Below are 21,104 nucleotides of genomic sequence, written 5' to 3' on the forward strand. Positions count from 1 at the left end.
GAGTCAGTTTTCTGGTAGATTCCTTTTAGGAAAAAAAAAAATCAGTTCAGCTCTCTACCAGGTTTGGTGCCAGTTGCTTTTCATAAATAATTCCATGTTATGTTCTAATCAACCCTATGTCATCATTTCCATTTTACACATAATGGAACTAAGATTCAGAGAGGCTAGGTAACAAGCCCAAACTCCAGTCATTTATAAATGTTAGATTTAGCCTGTGCCCTTTCTACTTTAGCAGGATTAGGAAAGTGGAATTCTCATTCATATTTTCCTTTTAGTCCTTTGGAATTCCCTGGAGTACAATCAGTGGTACTATATTTGTGAAGTATGAATTTGTTTCTCTGAAGGATGCCAAGACCTTTTCCTGATTAATTCCTTAATAGTAGTTCCCCAAAGAAGACTCACCTGGTAAACTTATGTAGAATGCATATTCTCCATCTCATAACCAGAGATTTTAATTTGGTAGGTTAGTGGTAAGGCTGAGGTTTCTTCATCTTAATCAGCATCCCATGATTCTGGTGTGTATGGTTGTCAGATCACAGTTTTAAATGTGAGTCTAAAAGTATTGTTTTTCTGTTACATGTAAGGCTACCAACAAAATACCAGTATTTTCTTTTCTAAAATAAGCACAGATATAAGAAGGAATTCATTCCTGCACCAACTAAAAAATGTGATTTCTGATGTACAGGAAAAGTTAATTGTTAAAGAATATAAATGATGCAGTATCTACATTAAATTTTTTATATTCCAAAGCACTGGATAAAAGAGGATATATTTTATCTGAATTGTTTCAGATGTATCCCACAAAGATTTTACTTCTTGTCAACATGTGTCTTGTCATTATAATTATCTGTGATAATACACATATGATTTATTTCCACAAGTAATTTATTTCTTAAAATTAAATCAAAGGGATATGTACATTTTCTGCCTTGAAATGTGTATTATAAATCAGCTGAATACAAATAAAATTCTTCTAAAACTGATGGAGCATATTGAAGCACTAAGTTAAATGATAAGGGGCAGAGAACACAATTAAAAGGGGGAAGGGAAAAGAGTATTGAGAGTAAAATGTTTTCTTTTTTTCCTTTCTTTTTTTTTTTTTTTTTTGAGATGGAGTCTCACTCTGTCACCCAGGCTGAAGTGCAGTGGCGTAATCTTGGCTCACTGCAACCTCTTCCTCCCGGGTTGAAGCAATTCTCCCACCCAGCCTCCGAGTAGCTGGGACTACAGGTGTGCGCCACCACGCCTGGCTAATTTTTGTATTAGTAGAGACGGGGTTTCACCACGTTGGCCAGACTTCCCTTGAACTCCTGACCTCAAGTGATCTGCCTGTCTCGGCCTCCCAAAATGCTGGGATTACAGGCATGAACCACTGCGCCCGACCCAAGAGTAAAGCATTTTCGTGATGTAATTTAGGTGTCTTTTCCCTTTTTCCCATACCTTAGTATTATAGCTTCCTGCTTTGCCATCAATGTGAGCTAATTAATAAAATGTCCACTGTTTTTTTGTCAGTATGCCTTTCAGCTTAATGATTTGCAGAGGCTGTATCTCAGCATCCTGGAAAAATCAGATATGGCCTATATGCTCTTATGTTTAAGACAGTATGATTACATACAGTATAACATGTTGAATTTTCAAGAAAAAACTCACATCTATTGAATATTCTGCCTTCTTTATTGCTTTCTATGTTAGTTTCAGTTCTACGTGGGTTCTATTCCCTTTTCTAACCCTTACTGTGTGACTGTAGGCAATTCACTTAACCTTTCTGTCTCAGTCACTTCATCTGTAAAATGGGAATAATGATAGAACCTCATGGTTTGTAGTGATGCAATAAGATAACAAAAGGTGCATAGACTCGTGCCCAGTACATGGTAAATAGTCAATAAGTGCTGGCTGTAATTATGATTTTTACCATAATTACTGGCTTGCAAATGATTATCTCTAGGAGCGTGTATTAATATTACAACCTACTGAAGATTGTGAAACAGAACCAACTTTTTCTGTCTCTACAGTTTCTATCAGCCATGGAAGTAGCAGGGAAACATTGTTGATTAATTGATTGTAATTCTTTTGTCAAATTATTAATTTAATATTTAATTTATCATTTAGGTTGCCAAAGCTTCTTTTCAAAGGAACAATGATGCCTTAGATGCTGCACTATTCTACCTTTCAATGAAGAAGAAAGCAATAGTGTGGGGTCTGTTTAGGTAAGTTGCCTTGACACTTAATGTGATTCAACAGAATGAAGATTGTGCTGTGAGTAAGAAACCTAATGCTTTTGAAAATAATTAGGTGTATGAGCTTCATCAAATCAACTTCTATGCGACTTGGTTCCTTTAGCTGAAAAAAAGGGTAAAATATATTTTCAGCTTAATCTAAGAGGTGGGATGTTTTAAAAGTTGATAAAAGCACTTTGCAAAGTAAAAAATGCTTTCGTTTCCTAGTTACGTATACATAAGGCATTGACATTCCTTATTAGACGAAGTAAAGAGATGCTTGATAACAAATGCCTGTTCTTCTTTTAGATTTATGTTTGAGGTTTTTATTTTATATTTTTATACATTTTGTAGAACATTTTAAATTTGGTTTAACCACTTTATGTTTCTGCTTGGTTCCCAGGTCACAGCATGATGAAAAAATGACAACATTTTTCAGCCACAACTTTAATGAAGATAGATGGCGAAAAGCTGCTTTGAAAAATGCTTTTTCCTTACTTGGAAAACAACGCTTTGAACAATCCGCTGCTTTTTTCTTGCTAGCGGGTTCGTTGAAAGATGCCATAGAGGTATAAATAAGAAAACACACTATATAATACTTGTAAAAGATTGAAAACCTGAGAAGGTTGTAGAGGAGATCGTAACTTTTTGTCATATGTTTGTAAGGACACAGAATAACTACAAAGGTTGCTGTACTTAAAATAGTGGCCCTGTGGTAAAGGAAAATATGAATAAATTCAAGGGAGAAACAAATGAAAAATTTCAGGTTGGGCATGGTGGCTCTTGCCTGTAATCCCAGCTCTTTGGGAGGCCGAGGAGGGTGGATCACCTGAGGTCAGGAGTTCAAGACCAGCCTGGCCAACATGGCAAAACTCTGTCTCCACTAAAAATACAAAAATTATCCAGGTGTGGTGGCACACACCTATAGTCCCAGCTACTTGGGAGGCTGAGGCAAGAGAATCACTTGAACCTGAGAGGCGGAGGTTGCAGTGAGGTGAGATCGCGACACTGTACTCCAGCCTGGGTGACAGAGTGAGACTCCATCTCAAAAAGAAAAAAAGAAAAATTTCATATATGGCACATTGCATTTCAAGACTATGTGTAAAATGTATGAAAAAAATGCTGAAAAACAGTTTATGAATGTCGTCTTCCCGACCACTTGTGATTCTGAACTATTTAAAGTATGTAGGTCACAACCTCCTTATTCTGTGCAGAAAGGCAGATACATTAAGCTGTTCTCTTTTTGTTAATGAAATTCATAAATAAGGAACTGAAACTGCAATTTGTACTGTTTTATAATATTTTATAATATTAGAATATTAAAAATGATGTGAGGAGGTAAAACTTCCCATTTTTTGATATGTAATCCTAGCAGCTGATTATGAGAGTAATTACAAATATTTCTGTTTACTTCTGGTATCTTCCTCTTAGATTACTTACTATCATGTACAATATGAACAGGTAAAGGGCAAATACAATTGGAAATAATACATGATAGAAAAATATTCAATTAAGTGAAAGTACTTTAGTATTTTAAATTTAGAATTAGTCGGTTTTTTTTTTTTTTTTTTTTTACAATTATCCCAGGCATATGAGTTGCTTTTTTTAAATAATAAATACTTAAGATTTTTTCTTTAAAATAGAACATTGTTTTATTTTTTATAGTCGGTTTTGCTGTTGATAATTCTGATGTAATTGTTCATCCTTGTTTCCCCATAGGTTATTTTCTTTCTTTTTTTTTTTTTTATTGTACTTTAAGTTCTAGGGTACATGTGCACAACATGCAGGTTTGTTACATATGTTTACATGTGCCATGTTGGTGTGCTGCACCCATTAACTCATCATTTACATTAGGTGTATCTCCTAATGCTATCCCTCCCCCTCCCTCCTCCCCACAATAGGACCCGGTGTGTGATGATCCCCTTCCTGTGTCCAAGTAATCTCATTGTTCAATTCCCACCTATGAGTGAGAACATGCAGTATTTGGTTTTCTGTTCTTGTGATAGTTTGCTGAGAATGATGGTTTCCAGCTGCATCCATGTCCCTACAAAGGACACGAACTCATCCTTTTTTATGGCTGCATAGTATTCCATGGTGTATATGTGCCACATTTTCTTAATCCAGTCTGTAACTGATGGACATTTGGGTTGATTCCAAGTCTTTGCTATTGTGAATAGTGCCACAATAAACATACGTGTGCATGTGTCTTTATAGCAGCATGACTTATAATCCTTTGGGTATATCCCCAGTAATGGGATGGCTAGGTCAAATGGTATTTCTAGTTCTAGATCCTTGAGGAATCACCACACTGTTTTCCACAATGGTTGAACTAGTTTACAATCCCACCAACAGTGTAAAAGTGTTCCTATTTCTCCACATCCTCTCCAGCACCTGTTGTTTCCTGACTTTTTAACGATTGCCATTCTAACTGGTGTGAGATGGTATCTCATTGTGGTTTTGATTTGCATTTCTGTGATGGCCAGTGATGATGAGCATTTTTTCATGTGTCTGTAGGCTGTCTGAATGTCTTCTTTTGAGAAGTGTCTGTTCATATCCTTTGCCCACTTTTTGATGGGGTTGTTTGTTTTTTTTCTTGTAAATTTGATTGAGTTCTTTATGGGTTCTGGATATTAGCCCTTTGTCAGATGAGTAGATTGCAAAAATTTTCTCCCATTCTGTAGGTTGCCTGTTCACTCTGATGGTAGTTTCTTTTGCTGTGCAGAAGCTCTTTAGTTTAATTAGATCCCATTTGTCAATTTTGACTTTTGTTGCTGTTGCTTTTGATGCTTTAGACATGAAGTCCTTGCCCATGCCTATGTCCTGAATGGTATTACCTAGGTTTTCTTCTAGGGTTTTTATGGTTTTAGGTCTAACATTTAAGTCTCTAATCCATCTTGAATTAATTTTCGTATAAGGAGTAAGGAAAGGATCCAGTTTCAGCTTTCTACTTATGGCTAGCCAATTTTCCCAGCACCATTTGTTAAATAGGGAATCCTTTCCCCATTTCTTGTTTTTGTCAGGTTTTTCAAAGATCAGATGGTTGTAGATGTGTGGTATTATTTCTGAAGGCTCTGTTCTGTTCCATTGGTCTGTATCTCTGTTTTGGTACCAGTACCATGCTGTTTTGGTTACTGTAGTCTTATAGTATAGTTTGAAGTCAGGTAGCGTGATGCCTCCAGCTTTGTTCTTTTGGCTTAGGATTGTCTTGGCAATGCAGGGTCTTTTTTGGTTCCATATGAACTTTAAAGCATTTTTTTCCAATTCTGTGAAGAAAGTCATTGGTAGCTTAATGGGGATGGCATTGAATCTATAAATTACCTTGGGCAGTATGGCCATTTTCACGATATTGATTCTTCCTATCCATGAGCATGGTATGTTCTTCCATTCATTTGTGTCCTCTTTTATTTCATTGAGCAGTGGTTTGTAGTTCTCCTTGAAGAGGTCCTTTACATCCCTTGTAAGTTGAATTCCTAGGTATTTTATTCTCTCTGAAGCAATTGTGAATGGGAGTTCATTCATGATTTGGCTCTCTATTTGTCTGTTACTGGTGTATAAGAATGCTTCTGATTTTTGCACATTGATTTTGTATCCTGAGACTTTGCTGAAGTTGCTTATCAGCTTAAGGAGATTTTGGGCTGAGACAATGGGGTTTTCTAAATATACAATCATGTCATCTGCAAACAGGGACAATTTGACTTCTTCTTTTCCTAACTGAATACCCTTGATTTCTTTCTCTTGCCTGATTGCCCTAGCCAGAACCTCCAACACTATGTTGAATAGGAGTGGTGAGAGAGGGCATCCCTGTCTTGTGCCAGTTTTCAACGGGAATGCTTCCCGTTTTTGCCCATTCAGTATGATGTTGGCTGTGGGTTTGTCATAAATAGCTCTTATTATTTTGAGATACGTTCCATCAATACCGAATTTATTGAGAGTTTTTAGCATGAAGGGATGTTGAATATTGTCAAAGGCCTTTTCTGCATCTATTGAGATAATCATGTGGTTTTTGTCTTTGGTTCTGTTTATACGCTGGATTACGTTTATTGATTGGCATATGTTGAACCAGCCTTGCATCCCAGGGATGAAGCCCACTTGATTATGGTGGATAAGCTTTTTGATGTGCTACTGGATTCGGTTTGCCAGTATTTTATTGAGGATTTTTGCATTGATATTCATCAGGGATATTGGTCTAAAATTCTCTTTTTTTGTTGTATCTCTGTCAGGCTTTGGTATCAGAATGATGTTGGCCTTGTAAAATGAGATAGGGAGGATTCCCTCTTTTTCTGTTGATTGGAATAGTTTCAAAGGAATGGTACCAGCTCCTCCTTGTACCTCTGGTAGAATTCGGCTGTGAATCTGTCTGGTCCTGGACTTTTTTTGGTTGGTAGGCTATTAATTATTGCCTCAATTTCAGAGCCTGCTATTGGTCTGTTCAGGGATTCAACTTCTTCCTGGTTTAGTCTTGGGAGAGTGTAAATGTCCAGGAAATTATCCATTTCTTCTAGGTTTTCTAGTTTATTTGCATAGGGGTGTTTATAGTATTCTCTGATGGTAGTTTGTATTTCTGTGGGGTCGGTGGTGATATCCCCTTTATCTTTTTTTATTGCATCTATTTGATTCTTCTCTCTTTTCTTCTTTATTAGTCTTGCTAGCGGTCTATCAATTTTGTTGATCTTTTCAAAAAACCAGCTCCTGGATTCACTGATATTTTTGGAGGGATTTTTGTGTCTCTGTCTCCTTCAGTTCTGCTCTGATCTTAGTTATTTCTTGCCTTCTGCTAGCTTTTGAATGTGTTTGCTCTTGCTTCTCTAATTCTTTTAATTGTGATGCTAAGGTGTCAATTTTAGTTCTTTCCTGCTTTCTCTTGTGGGCATTTAGTGCTATAAATTTCACTCTACACACTGCTTTAAATGTGTCCCAGAAATTCTGGTATGTTGTATCTTTGTTCTCATTGGTTTCAAAGAACATCTTTACTTCTGCCTTCATTTCGTTATGTACCCAGTAGTCATTCAGGAGCAGGTTGTTCAGTTTCCATGTAGTTGAGTGGTTTTGATTGAGTTTCTTAGTCCTGAGTTCTAGTTTGATTGCACTGTGGTCTGAGAGACAGTTTGTTATAATTTCTGTTGTTTTACATTTGCTGAGGAGTGCTTTACTTCCAACTATGTGGTTAATTTTGGAATAAGTGTGATGTGGTGCTGAGAAGAATGTATGTTATGTTGATTTGGTGTGGAGAGTTCTGTAGATGTCTATTAGGTCCGCTTGGTGCAGAGTTGAGTTCAATTCCTGGATATCCTTGTTACCTTTCTGTCTTGTTGATCTGTCTAATGTTGACAGTGTGGTGTTAAAGTCTCCCATTATTATTGTATGGGAGTCTAAATCTCTTTGTAAGTCTCTAAGGACTTGGTTTATGAATCTGGGTCCTCCTGTATTGGGTGCATATATATTTAGGATAGTTAGCTCTTCCTGATGAATTGATCCCTTTACCATTATGTAATGACCTTCTTTGTCTCCTTTGATCTTTGGTGGTTTAAAGTCTGTTTTATCAGAGACTAGGATTACCACCCCTGCTTTTTTTGTTTTCCATTTGCTTGGTAGATCTTCCTCCATCCCTTTATTTTGAGCCTGTGTGTGTCTCTGCATGTGAGATCGGTCTCCTGAATACAGCATACTGATAGGTCTTGACTCTTTATCCAGTTTGCCCATCTGTGTCTTTTATTTGGACCATTTAGTCCATTTACATTTAGGGTTAATATTGTTATGTATGAACTTGATCCTGTCATTATGATATTAGCTGGTTATTTTGGTCGCTAGTTGATGCAGTTTCTTCCTAGCATCGATGGACTTTACATTTTGACATGTTTTTGCAATGGCTGGTACCTGTTGTTCCTTTCCATGTTTTGTGCTTCCTTCAAGGATCCCTTGTAGGGCAGGCCTAGTGGTGACAAAATCTCTAAGCATTTGCTTGTCTGTAAAGGATTTTATTTCTCCTTCACTTGTGAAACTTAGTTTGACTGGATATGAAATTCTGGGTTGAAAATTCTTTTCTTTAAGAATGTTGAATATTGGCCCCCACTCTCTTCTGGCTTGGAGAGTTTCTGCTGAGAGTCTGCTGTTAGTCTGATGGGCTTCCCTTTGTGTGTAACCCGACCTTTCTCTCTGGCTGCCCTTAACATTTTTTCCTCCATTTCAACTTTGGTGAATCTGACAATTATGTGTCTTGGAGTTGCTCTTCTCGAGGAGTATCTTTGTGGCATTCTCTGTATTTCCTGAATTTGAATGTTGGTCTGCCTTACTAGGTTGGGGAAGTTCTCCTGGATGATATCCTGCAGAGTGTTTTCCAACTCGGTTCCATTTTCTCCGTCACTTTCAGGTACACCAATCAGACGTAGATTTGGTCTTTTCACATAATCCCATATTTCTTGGAGGCTTTGTTCATTTATTTTTACTCTTTTTTTCTCTACACTTCTCTTCTCGCTTCATTTCATTCATTTGATCTTCAATTGCTGATACTCTTTCTTCCAGTTGATCGAGTTGGTTACTGAAGCTTGTGCATTTGTCACGTAGTTCTTGTGTTATGGTTTTCATCTCTATCAGTTCTTTTAAGGTCTTCTCTGCATTGATTATTCTAGTTATCCATTCATCCATTCTTTTTTCAACGTTTTTAGTTTCTTTGCGCTGGTTATGTAGTTCCTCCTTTAGCTCTGAGAAGTTTGATCAATTGAAGCCTTCTTCTCTCAACTCGTCAAAGTCATTCTCCGTCCAGCTTTGTTCCCTTGCTGGCGATGAGCTGCGTTCCTTTGGAGGGGGAGATTTGCTCTGATTTTTTGAATTTCCAGCTTTTCTGCACTGCTTTTCCCCCATCTTTGTGGTTTTATCTGCCTTTGGTCTTTGATGATAGTGATGTACTGATGGGGTTTTGGTGGGGTGTCCTTTCTGTTTGTTAGTTTTCCTTCTAATAGGACCCTCAGCGGTAGGTCTGTCGGAGTTTGCTTGAGGCTCACTCCAGACCCTGTTTGCCTGGGTATCAGCAGCGGAGGCTGCAGAAGATAGAATATTGCTGAACAGCAAGTGTTGCTGTCTGATTCTTGTTCTGGAAGCTTCATCTCAGGGGTGTACCCCACCGTGTGAGGTGTGAGTTGTCGGTCTGCACCTAGTGGGGGATGTCTCCCAGTTAGGCTACTCGGGGGTCAGGGACCCACTTGAGCAGGCAGTCTGTCCGTTTCCAGATCTCAGCCTCCGTGCTGGGAGATCCACTGCTGTCTTCAAAGCTGTCAGACAGGGGCATTTACCTCTGCGGAGGTTTATGCTGCTTTTTGTTTAGCTATGCCCTGTCCCCAGAGGAGGAATCTACAGAGGCAGGCCAGCCTCCTTGAGCTGTGGTCGGCTCCACCCAATTCGAGCTTCCTGGCGACTTTGTTTACCTACTTAAGCCTCAGCAATGGCAGGCGCCCCTCCCCTAGCCTTGCTGCCACCTTGCAGTTAGATCTTAGACTGCTGTGCTAGCAATGAGGGAGGCTCTGTGGGCATGGGACCCTCTGGGCCAGGTGTGGGATATAATCTCCTGGTGTGCCGTTTGCTAAGACCCTTGGTAAAGCGCAGTATTAGGGTGGGAATTACCTGATTTTCCAGGTGTTGTGTGTCTCAGTTTCCTTTGGCTAGGAAAAGGAGTTCCCTTCCCGCTTGCGCTTCCCATGTGAGGTGATGCCTCGCCCTGCTTCAGCTCTCTCTGGTCGGGCTGCACCCACAGACCAGCGCCAACTGTCCCACATGCCCCAGTGAGATGAACCCGGTACCTCAGTTGAAAATGCAGAAATCACCCATCTTCTTTGTTACTCATGCTGGGAGCTGGAGGCTGGAGCTGTTCCTATTCGGCCATCTTGGGCGCCGATTATCAGTACTTAAGATTTTAAAATTGGAAGGTTAGCTTAGAAGATACTCAAGCAAAGACAAGTGTTGACTGAGAGATGCTCATATTGCCTGAATGACCTCAAATGCTCAGAACTGGTAGTTGCATTAGCATATAGGCTCCCAGAGACTATGAATAGAACATGTGGCTTTATTTCATAAGTTATTTACTATTTAAATATGAGGCAGATAGTAATACTTATGTTTATGCAGAAATATATTTGGAAATTAAGAGGAAGTGGTATATAAATTCTAGTGTCATATGTAGTATTTACTTTAAAAATGAATGTTATTTAAATTGATCTAAGTCTGAGATGATATTAATATACTTTGTTTCATGCTTATTTTATAAATGATCTGTCTAGTTTGGAAGCTACTAAGTTCCAACCTGTTACTCTTTTTGCTATTCCTTAATCTCCTATCAATCATTTAACTACCCTTCACTGTCTCTTCCCCCACCATGAGAATATAAATGGTAGATAATTTCAGGGTATTGATGGGATATTTCGTCTCTCTAATTATCATTAAATAAGATAAGTATTAAAATTTAAATTTGCAGGTATGTCTTGAAAAAATGGAAGATATTCAGCTAGCCATGGTTATTGCCCGTTTATATGAATCTGAATTTGAGACTTCATCCACTTATATATCCATCCTAAATCAGAAGATTTTGGGTTGCCAAAAGGATGGCTCAGGATTCAGTTGCAAAAGATTACATCCTGATCCTTTCCTGCGTAGTCTTGCCTATTGGGTAATGAAAGATTACACCCGAGCCTTGGACACATTACTGGAACAAACACCAAAGGAGGATGATGAACATCAAGGTAGGACATTTTGTGGATTTCTTTTTTTTGTTTTTTAAAGGAAGAGACACTTTCTGAACTAATGTTCACTTAGATTAAGAAAAATCATTACCAGATTTGCTTTTCAACTTTGAGAATTTATTATTAAAATTTCTTGTGTGGCTAAAGGATGAGATAGGATTACCATCCTATTCTAATTACATATATATTTAACAAGCATACAAAAACTTTATGCCTCTGTGGTAAATTTTCTTGTTTCTTTGTTGTCCTAAATAATTTAGATATTACAAGCACTTAAGGATATTTATCAGCATTGTTTGCAATAATTTGAAAGGAATGGAGCATTTTAAGTTTTTGTCAGTGGAATAGTTAAATACTTTTTAATATATACACATACAGAATCAGTGTGTCATTAAAAATTGAGGTAGATAGATGTGTTAATACGTGCTGTATTTTTAAGTGAAAAAAGTAAGATGCACAGCAGTGTGGTTCTTGTTGCATTTGACATATATATGTTGTACACACATGCACCTGAATGTGCACACATGTTGTGTCTGCCTCCTCCATTTCCTTTGGTTGTTTCCTGAAACAAATCATAAGAAATGAAATACTGGTCATTGGTCACTGACTGCCTTTTGGGAATTAAAATGAGGAGATCCTTGTCTTTGACATTTGACAACTTGACCATGTGCCTTGGAGAGGATCTTTTTAGGTTGAATCTATCTGGGATTATTTGAGCACCCTGGACCTAGATGCCTGTCTCTTTCCCAAGACTTGGGAATTTTGGGCTGTTACTTTATTTAGTATGTTTTCCTCACCTTTTCCTTTTTCTTCTTCTGGAATGCCCATAATATGAATATTTGTTTACTTAATGGTGTCCCATAAATCCTTTAGGCGTTCTTCATTATTTTTTTTCCTGTTCCTCCTCATCCTCCTCCTTCCTTCTTCTTTTTTTTTTTTTTGGTCTGCCTGAGTTATTTCAAAAGACCTATCTTCAAGTTCAGAAATTCTTTCTTCTGCTTGGTCTAGTCTGTTGTTGAAGCTCTTGATTTTATTTTTTTTTATTTCATTCATTGAATTTTTTATCTCTAGTATTTCTGTTTGGTTCTTTTGTATGATACCTTTCTTTTTGGTGAATTTCAAATTCACATCATGAATTCTTTTCCTGATTTCTTTTAGTTGTATATCTGTATTCTTTTGTATCTGAATGAGTTGCCTTAAGACTATGATTTCCTTAATTATTTTTCTGGCATTTCATATGTTTCCTTATGACTGGAGTCTATTACTGGAGAATTAGTATTTTCCTTTCCATTTTTTTCTTTGGTGTCATAGTTCCTTGCTTTCTCATGGTTAGTGTGTTTCTACATTGATCCTATGCATCTGGTGGAAAAAGTTGCCTCTTCTAATTTTATGGAGTAGGGTTTATAGGGAAAGACTTGTTGTTATGAATAGGTCCACAGGTGTTGGTGTGGTGGAGTGCATTGGTTAGATGGATACAGTAGTGTACTCTCCATGTAGCTTCTTCAGCTGTAATCCACATTAGTGGCATTTGCAATCCTCTCAGTTGCCTAGGCTGAGTTTGCGGTGATGGTCATGTAGCTTTGCCAGGATGGGCTTGTTGGACAGTTTGTCAGGTCAGGGTGCATATGTGCACACAATGGGTCAGTCAGCTTAGGGTCTGGTTGGCTGGGATTGGGGCCACAGGTCTGTTACTCTGGCCAGGAGTGTGGGTACATGGTCACTTGGCCAGCCTGGAGGTGTGCCTGCCAGAAGCAGCCTGCAGGTCTGTTTCTCAGACCTCATATGTGGGCTCATGGCTACTCAGCTGGCCTGGGGTTTTGTCTCCTGGGGGTGGGGACAAGGCTGTTTCTCAGGCCCATGACATGATTGCATGGCTGCTCAGCTGGCCTGGGGGTGTTTCTGCAGGGTGTTGCCCATGGGTTATTTGTATACCTGTGATGCAGGTGCAGGGCTGCTCAGCTGTTCTGGGACTATGTTGGCTGGGGTGGCAGTCAGGCTGCTCCTCAGGCCTGAGGTGTGGGCATAAGGCTGCTCAGCTGGCATGGGGGCATTTCTGCTACGGGCCTATGGTGCTGTTTCTCCGGTCTGAGGCTGGTGCAAGGCTGTTCAACTGGCTAAGGGGTGTGCACACTGCGGGCAGCCTGCAGGACTGTTTGACCAGGCTGGGATGTGTCCACCAGGGATAGCCCACAGGGCCGTGGAAATGGGCTCTTGGCTGCTTGGCTGGCCTGGTGGTGTGCTGCCAGGGGCGGCCTGAAGGACTATTTCTTGGGCTTTGATTGCAGGCACAGGGCCTTTGGCAGGCCAGAACTCTGAGTTCAGGGAGCAGGGGTGCTGCAGGCTGTTTCTGAGGTCCTGAGTGTGGGCATGTAGCTTCTTTGCTGGCCCAGGGGCATATCAGCTGCTCAGAGGCTTGGGGACGTCTCTCATTTGGGGGAGGGTATGTATGTAGTGGTTCACCCTGGGCAAGACTGCCAGATTGTTTCTCTGACTAAAAGCGTGATGGAGGGGTTGATTTCCCTGCCATGCAGGACCAAAGTCATAGCCAATCGTGGACCTAGGCTCTGCATAGCTGGGATTGTAGCATTCAGCTATCCATGTGGGCTTGGAATGAAGATGGGGCCCCAGTGTTGGACAGGTACAGTGACTCCTGGCCCCCAGAGCAGTGTGCATGCCAGAGGTGACTGGTCTCAAGATAGTACTTTGCTGCAGCAGCTTGGCTCACTGGCAGTAGGTGGAGGGCACACACCTTATGCTCCTAATCTGGGGCAATGCAGTTGCATGAATTTCTGACATCTCTCCAAACTGGACACAGGGTTTGCAAGTACTGTGGGATTCTTCTATTGTAAGGACTGTAGATGTTTGTGGTGGCCATGAGGGCTAGTGGGGATCTTCTGTTTACCTTTTCCCCTCTGCAATGAGAAGTTCTTCCTGACTGTGGGCAGATCCAGTCTGGGTAGGGGAGATAGGGCTGCAGAGGCTGGGTACCTCCACACTGCTGTCCTAGACTTACAGTCACCACAGGTGCATCTCCACTCCCCTGCTGCACTCTAGTGCTCTCCCTTTGACACTCCAGTCAAATCTTAGCTGTTTATTCGTTGCCTTGGTCCTTTCTTTTTGGAGGATGAATGCCAGGTGTGTCTAGTCAGCCATCTTGCTGACATCATTTTCTTGGTTTGTTTTTATGGATGCTCAGATTGTTCTGTCTTTCACAAATGGAGCTTCTTCAGGTTTCTGAATTATTCTGGCATTATTTCTTGATAGTTTTCTTGCTTTCTGGTATTACAGAATGTTTCAGGCTCATCTTGTACATTTCCTGCCCCAGACCTGGAAATGACCATTCCTCCAAAGCATTCTGCTTCCTTTTAGTGGGGAATAATATTTAGAAACTATAGTCTGGGCACTGGGATCCTCATTGGTACTAATCTTGTCATAATTTCTAGACTGTTGCAATGAATGGAATTAGGGAATTTTTTTTCCTTAAGAATTCAGGAGTTTACCCTGATATTTCTCATGCACATATAGATTATAGGGTTCTTTCTTCTTAGATGTCAAGTTTGTGTCTTATAATGAAATGCTTGAATTCTCATGGCATGAATGTACTTATTTGCTATCTGTGTGCATATAAGTTTCAGAATAATAATACAGATATTTTTATAATAACATGATTCTGAGCATAATTTAAGCTTTTTTGCAGATTTTTTTGGTTTTATGGTGCATTCTGCTAAGGATGTACAGTCAAATTACTTGTTTTTAACTCACTTTTTAGATTTCATCTCTGTGTGATTATGCTACCAACTCGATAGATTGATTTGTTTAATTTTACCTTTTGTGAATTGTGGTTTAGATTTGATTTTATTTTAAAATTATGTAAAATGTTGACATGGTGTTGAAATAAAATATATAAAACCAGTGTATTTTCAGAGGAATCTAGCTTTTTTCCTCTGTTTTGCTCTCCCCTTTTAAGGAATCAATTAAAATTTTTTTGTGTTTGTCTTCCATTTAAAAAAGATAAGCCAATATGCATGGGTGTGTATTTGTATTTCCTCTTCACTGTCTTATATAGATAAAAGGTGGTTACTACATGTACTTTCTGTATCTTCTTTTTCTTAGTGTATCCTGGACATCATTCTATAGTGATGGGAATCACTCCATAGCATATTGGGAAATTCTTTTTATTTCAGCTGTACAGTTTTAATGATTGTATGTGCCATAGTGTAACCTATCGTAGGTTAATATTTACATGTTGTTTTTTTTAAGAAATGCTGACGTATTTTATTGTTTTGTAATGTAAATACATATTAACATAATGCTTTGTGATTTTATCTCCTTGATTTCCATAGTTATCATCAAGTCTTGTAACCCAGTGGCATTTAGTTTTTATAACTACCTTCGAACTCATCCTTTGCTCATTCGAAGAAATCTTGCCTCCCCTGAAGGAACTTTGGCAACCTTAGGTCTCAAAACTGAGAAGAACTTTGTTGATAAAATTAACCTCATAGAAAGAAAATTATTCTTTACCACTGCAAATGCTCATTTTAAAGTTGGATGCCCTGTTTTAGCCTTGGAGGTACTCTCCAAAATTCCAAAAGTAACCAAAACATCTGGCTTATCTGCAAAAAAAGATCAGCCTGACTTCATTTCTCACAAGATGGATGATGTACCTTCACAATCAAAAGCTCTGAGTGATGGCAGTGGAAGTTCTGGTATTGATTGGTCAAATGTAACTTCATCACAGTATGACTGGAGTCAGCCAGTAGTAAAAGTTGATGAGGAACCTCTTAATCTTGATTGGGGTGAAGATCACGACAGTGCCTTAGATGAAGAGGAAGAAGATGCTGTTGGTTTAGTGATGAAAAGTACAGATGCCAGGGAAAAAGATAAACAATCAGATCAGAAGGCCTTAGACCCTAACATGTTATTAACACCTCAGGAAGAGGATGGTCCTGAAGGTGATACTGAAGTTGATGTGATTGCTGAGCAACTAAAATTCAGAGCTTGTTTAAAGATCCTTATGACTGAATTAAGAACATTGGCTACAGGTTATGAAGTAGATGGAGGGAAACTCAGATTTCAACTCTACAACTGGCTTGAAAAGGAAATTGCTGCCTTGCATGAGATATGTAATCATGAATCAGTTATTAAAGAATATTCTAGTAAGACATATTCCAAAGTAGAGAGTGATCTACTGGATCAGGAAGAAATGGTAGACAAACCAGATATTGGTTCCTATGAGCGCCATCAAATAGAAAGAAGAAGATTGCAGGCCAAACGAGAGCATGCAGAAAGACGAAAGTCGTGGTTGCAGAAAAACCAAGATCTCCTGAGAGTGTTTCTCAGCTACTGTAGCCTTCATGGGGCCCAAGGTGGTGGTCTGGCTTCAGTAAGGATGGAACTCAAATTTTTGCTACAAGAATCACAACAGGTGTGAATATCACTTTTTTTCCAATCTTGTTTATTTCAATAATTTCAGTAGTTCTTGCAGTTATAGCTATAAAGCTCTTTTACTACTTTTTGCTAGTTAATCTAAATATGTTCAGCTCCTTTCTTTATAGGAGGCAGATATTTATACTCTATGTGGTCTTAGACTGAAGTTTTGATAACAAGGAATAGGCTTAAAAGCTTGAGAGTATTCTTGTGTCATATTTCTCTTTATATACCATCTACATCTAGCATAGTACCTGGTACATACTGGGTACTCAATAAATTTGTGTAAAATTAGTGATCGAACATACTCCCTTTACACAATGTTTATCACCAGTATTTCTATCAGATAATTGATGAAATTTTTTTAACTACTTTGAAAAAAATAATTCACTGTCACCCACAGGAAACTACAGTAAAGCAGCTCCAGTCTCCACTACCACTGCCTACCACCCTACCTCTGCTTTCAGCAAGTATTGCGTCAACAAAAACAGTCATAGCTAATCCTGTATTGTACTTAAATAATCACATCCATGATATACTTTATACTATTGTTCAGATGAAAACACCACCTCATCCCAGTATTGAAGATGTGAAGGTAATGTAAAGTTTATGATCATTTGATATTATACACACTGAGAAGGTAAATATGTTATACCTGTCTTTTAATTTGAACTTAGAGAAAATGTTTTAATGTGCTCTTATGTGCTACCTTTCTCACTCCTGGTCAGTTCAAGACTATTTGTCCAATGAATGTAATTTAAAAGCAAGTGTTCTTTCTTCTGGAAAAATTATTGTCTTCCTTTAAGACAGACAAATACTTTTGGCAATAAAACTAATTTTCTTGACAGTATTCTTGCCACTTAATATCCCTCTAGATCCTCCATTCCCCTTAAATGAACGATTAAGTTGGAAATATTTACGATTATTTGTTTACACGCCAAGATATTATGAAAATATAAGTTGGGGAGTATCTGGGAGGGAACCGTGATTGGTCACAAATGGTCCCAGAGAGAGTGTCCTTATTACTGTTTCCTTGGTGGTTGTGTTTATTGGAGGCAATAGTTAGAGGCAATCAGAGTTTCGGCAGTTACTATCGCAAACTATATTGATACCCCGTGCCAAGATCTTAAACACTGATACAGTCCAAGAAACACTAGGGAGCTTGGCAGGATCTGGGGAGCTGATCAGACTTCCACTGTCCCAGCCTAAGTGTATTTGTGCTATGCTTTTTCCAGTTCTAGTGGCTGACGCACAATTCAGATCCCCCGTTTTCTTATTTTTTATTTGTTTTGTTTGACAAGCACATTTAATCTCTGGCAGTACATTCTTCCAAAGGCCTGGTTATAACCAATTAGGGACTTCTCATCCATAGTATGAATTAACCTATATTAGTATTTTAGCAGAGATTATTTAAAGCATTTGTTGTGTGAATAGGGACATGCAGAAAAGGCATAAAAAGCATATGAATTCGAAGTAAACATTTCTGGTTCCTAGAAATTTGGGTAAGGCTTTCAAAGAGTAATCTGTATAACATATGAAACTGTTTCTAAGGTCCCTTCAAATTTAAAGATTTTATGAGTCTGAAAATATTGATTCAGTATAGCATTTGAGGGTGTTTTTTTCTTTTTTTAATTATACGGAGAAATTTAAAACTTTCTAAATGTAAAATTCTAAGACTATCCTCAATTCATGAGTACCAAGTAAATTACTTACTTTCTGGAAAATTAGCTGTTTCACACAGTGATTGATACATTTACTAAAAAGATTTAATTCATTTTTATTGATAAGATCAAGTCTTTATTTTCAACAAGGTGAATTTCATGAGGCAAGCTTAAATAAAAGCTCTGAAAATTCTATTCTTATTTTGCTTCTGCTTTTTTTTGAATATTACTATTTAAGCTAGTAAGCTAGTTGTTAGGCTAGGACAAATCCCTGTAATACAAACATTAGCACTTTGCTCAGGGCCTGGTAAACGGCAGGCTCACAGTAAGTAAATGTTTGATTAAAATGTGTCTGAAACAATCAGCTTTGTTGTGGCATGTGTATAAAGGTGGGTGAGAGTTACTTTAGGAGATTTAAAGCAGAGTTAGTAGTCTCATCTAGGATTCAGTCTTATGATGTTGCTAGGTTTCCTGGATGTTTTCTAATTTTTGAAATATTACTGTTGTGTAGAAATGTTAGTACAAAATGTAATTGTGGCTGTTTTGGTTTTAGGTGCACACACTTCATTCACTAGCAGCATCACTTTCTGCATCAATTTACCAAGCATTATGTGACAGTCATAGCTACAGGTAAAAAAAAAATCACCCAAAATAGTATTAATACAGCAAAAACAATTAAACTGTTCCAGAGTTATATTAAGTTTCTATTTCCTAGGGACTGAAAAATCCCTAAATATGACTGCCATGATATTTTTAATAGATGAGAGAGAATCAGAAATAAAATAATTATTTGTTTAGTTATCACCTAGTAGTCACAGAGAAATAAAGTAACAAACAGTAAATGTAAATTACCATCATTACCATCTTTTTTGTTTTGAAGAAAGAAGAGTTTACTGTCCATAATAACTTATAATATGAAATTTTCTAGTTGTTTTTCCTTAGAAACAATTTCTTTTTGTATTGGATTAGCAGCTATTTATTTAGCTAATTATCCATTGAAATAAAAATACTTTTGAAAACTGAAAAAGTACATTCCTAAAATGGAATTATTTAAATTACTTTTACCTACCCATTTACATATGATGTAAAAGTCTTTGGAAGTGGTATCAATTAGAAGAAAGGGACTGAATTTTTCCTAATGTAAAATTGCCTTCATTAGTATGTACTTTGCATTTTAATGACTAGAGCAACATAAGTAGCAAGAAATTGAATCACTTGGAAAGATAACCTAGATTTAAATGAATTATGTTAATAAATGAAAAGTTTGTAATAGTAGATTCACATTAAATTGATATTAAATGTATGTCTAGCTTTCTTTCTTGTAATGGTAGCAGCCTTTTGTGGGAGCATTTGGTATCAAGTAAAGAATTATCTATCAAAATGGCCTGTACTCTGATTGTAACCTAATTAAGGCTGTGTCTAAATAACTCGAAAGATTAGAAATGTAAATAAGGAAAGAAGTTGATTTAGTTGACTGTTGTCATCTAAATGATCAAAGATAACTTGTTTGATGTCAGTCACCATTGAAATGGCACCAAATGAAAATGCAAATACATTGTTTTTAAATATGTATTTTCTAGTTGGTCAGCTATGATTTACTAGACTTAGCTTGACTTTCTGCTTTTGTATTTTCCCCAGCTTCACAAAGATAGCAATTATAGAGAGGGAAGTAAATATTATTAAACAATATTTAGGGACATTTAGTTTCAGGTTTAGGTATTTCTAAAATATGATTCTCCAGGTTTTAGTTCATATTTTAATTTAGAGTTAAGCTTGCACAACTTTTGAGAAAAGAAATGCAACCCACTAGTACCCTGAAACTTTCTGCCTACTATATCCTAGTACCAACAGTAGTCTCCTTGCCTCAGACTTTGTAAAAACACAAAATAAAAATTACTGCAAATAGAAAAGATTTTAAAGTATTAAAGTGGCATCTGGAGAAAATTCTAAAGGAATAAATGTCATCTGCCCAACGTAGTAAAATTTGTTATTTTGTTTAAAAAAAAAATAAGCATTTGTAACTAATTTCAATAATTTTCTAAAATAAATTTTTTTTAGAACAGTGAATGCATTTTAAGAATTTTTGTTTCTTAAAGTAGCCATCTAAAATAGATGATGTGCATAAAGTGCAGTTTTTTATTACCTCTCTTACAATGATAAATAACTAAACCTATTTGTTTTAGCAGTCAAACAGAAGGAAATCAGTTTACAGGAATGGCTTATCAAGGACTTCTTTTAAGTGATCGTAGAAGACTAAGGACAGAAAGCATTGAAGAACACGCAACACCAAATTCATCTCCTGCTCAGTGGCCTGGTGAGAATTTAAGTGATTTAAAAAAAAAAAAATCTTCTATTTGGCAATTTCTTCTTAAAAATATACTGACCAGTTTCCTGCTTGTTGCTGGATTTAGTGAGTGGTTTCTTGCTTTCTTTGTTTTTTGATGATATTTTTCTGCTATGGATTAGGAACTATGAAGTACTGCAGTATTGTCTGAAGACTCAGGAAGTTAAGGCTTCATAAAACCAGCTATGTTAAGCAACGTAAAAAAGCAATGTCTTAACATCCTTCATAAGGATGGAGCACATTATCTTTCTTAGGAATTTTGAATTAGAGTCTTAGAAAATCACAGACATACCAGAGAAAATATAGTTGTTCTTGGGCGTGTAAATTTATGTATTGGGGTAGGAGTGACTGTTCTACGGTACATATATCATGCAGTCTGACAGTCCTTTTTTTCTGGTTGGCTCTCTTTCTCATTCTCTACCTCAGTTATTTCAAAACTTCTCCACTCTCTTCAGTACCTTAAGTGTATATTTCAGATTACTTTAACCATTGCCTTATAGAAACACATTGTTTTCATTTTAACCTCTTATTTCAAAATAATTTCAGACTTGCAAAAATTGCAAACATAATACTAAATTTCACCCAGATTCCTCAAATGTTAATATTTTACCATGCTTGCTTTATCATTCATTTCTTCTCTCTCACTCACTTGCGTGTATCTAAGTGTATTTTTTTTTTTTTTAAATTGAGAGTAAGTTGCAGACCTGGTATCCTTTTCCATCTAAACATT

At 37.5% G+C, this 21,104-nt stretch overlaps 1 protein-coding gene across 5 annotated transcripts in view; it reads left to right on the forward strand.

Annotated features, from left to right (window-relative positions):
* Positions 1-21,104, forward strand: part of LOC105490349 (Dmx like 2) — a 173,030-nt gene that overhangs the window by 123,646 nt on the left and 28,280 nt on the right. For 3 of the 5 annotated variants that reach the window (XM_011755853.2, XM_011755871.3, XM_071066852.1), the window contains exons 21-27: positions 2,110-2,207; positions 2,620-2,785; positions 10,678-10,942; positions 15,286-16,367; positions 16,773-16,964; positions 18,584-18,660; positions 20,214-20,344. In XM_011755853.2, coding sequence (XP_011754155.2) covers positions 2,110-2,207; positions 2,620-2,785; positions 10,678-10,942; positions 15,286-16,367; positions 16,773-16,964; positions 18,584-18,660; positions 20,214-20,344 — 2,011 coding nt within the window. The remainder of the gene's footprint in view (positions 1-2,109; positions 2,208-2,619; positions 2,786-10,677; positions 10,943-15,285; positions 16,368-16,772; positions 16,965-18,583; positions 18,661-20,213; positions 20,345-21,104) is intronic. The other 2 variants (XM_011755861.2, XM_011755880.3) reach the window with 1 other exon arrangement.

This window comes from Macaca nemestrina, chromosome 7, assembly GCF_043159975.1.
Source record: "Macaca nemestrina isolate mMacNem1 chromosome 7, mMacNem.hap1, whole genome shotgun sequence".
In the NCBI taxonomy this organism is placed as follows: Eukaryota; Metazoa; Chordata; class Mammalia; order Primates; family Cercopithecidae; genus Macaca; species Macaca nemestrina.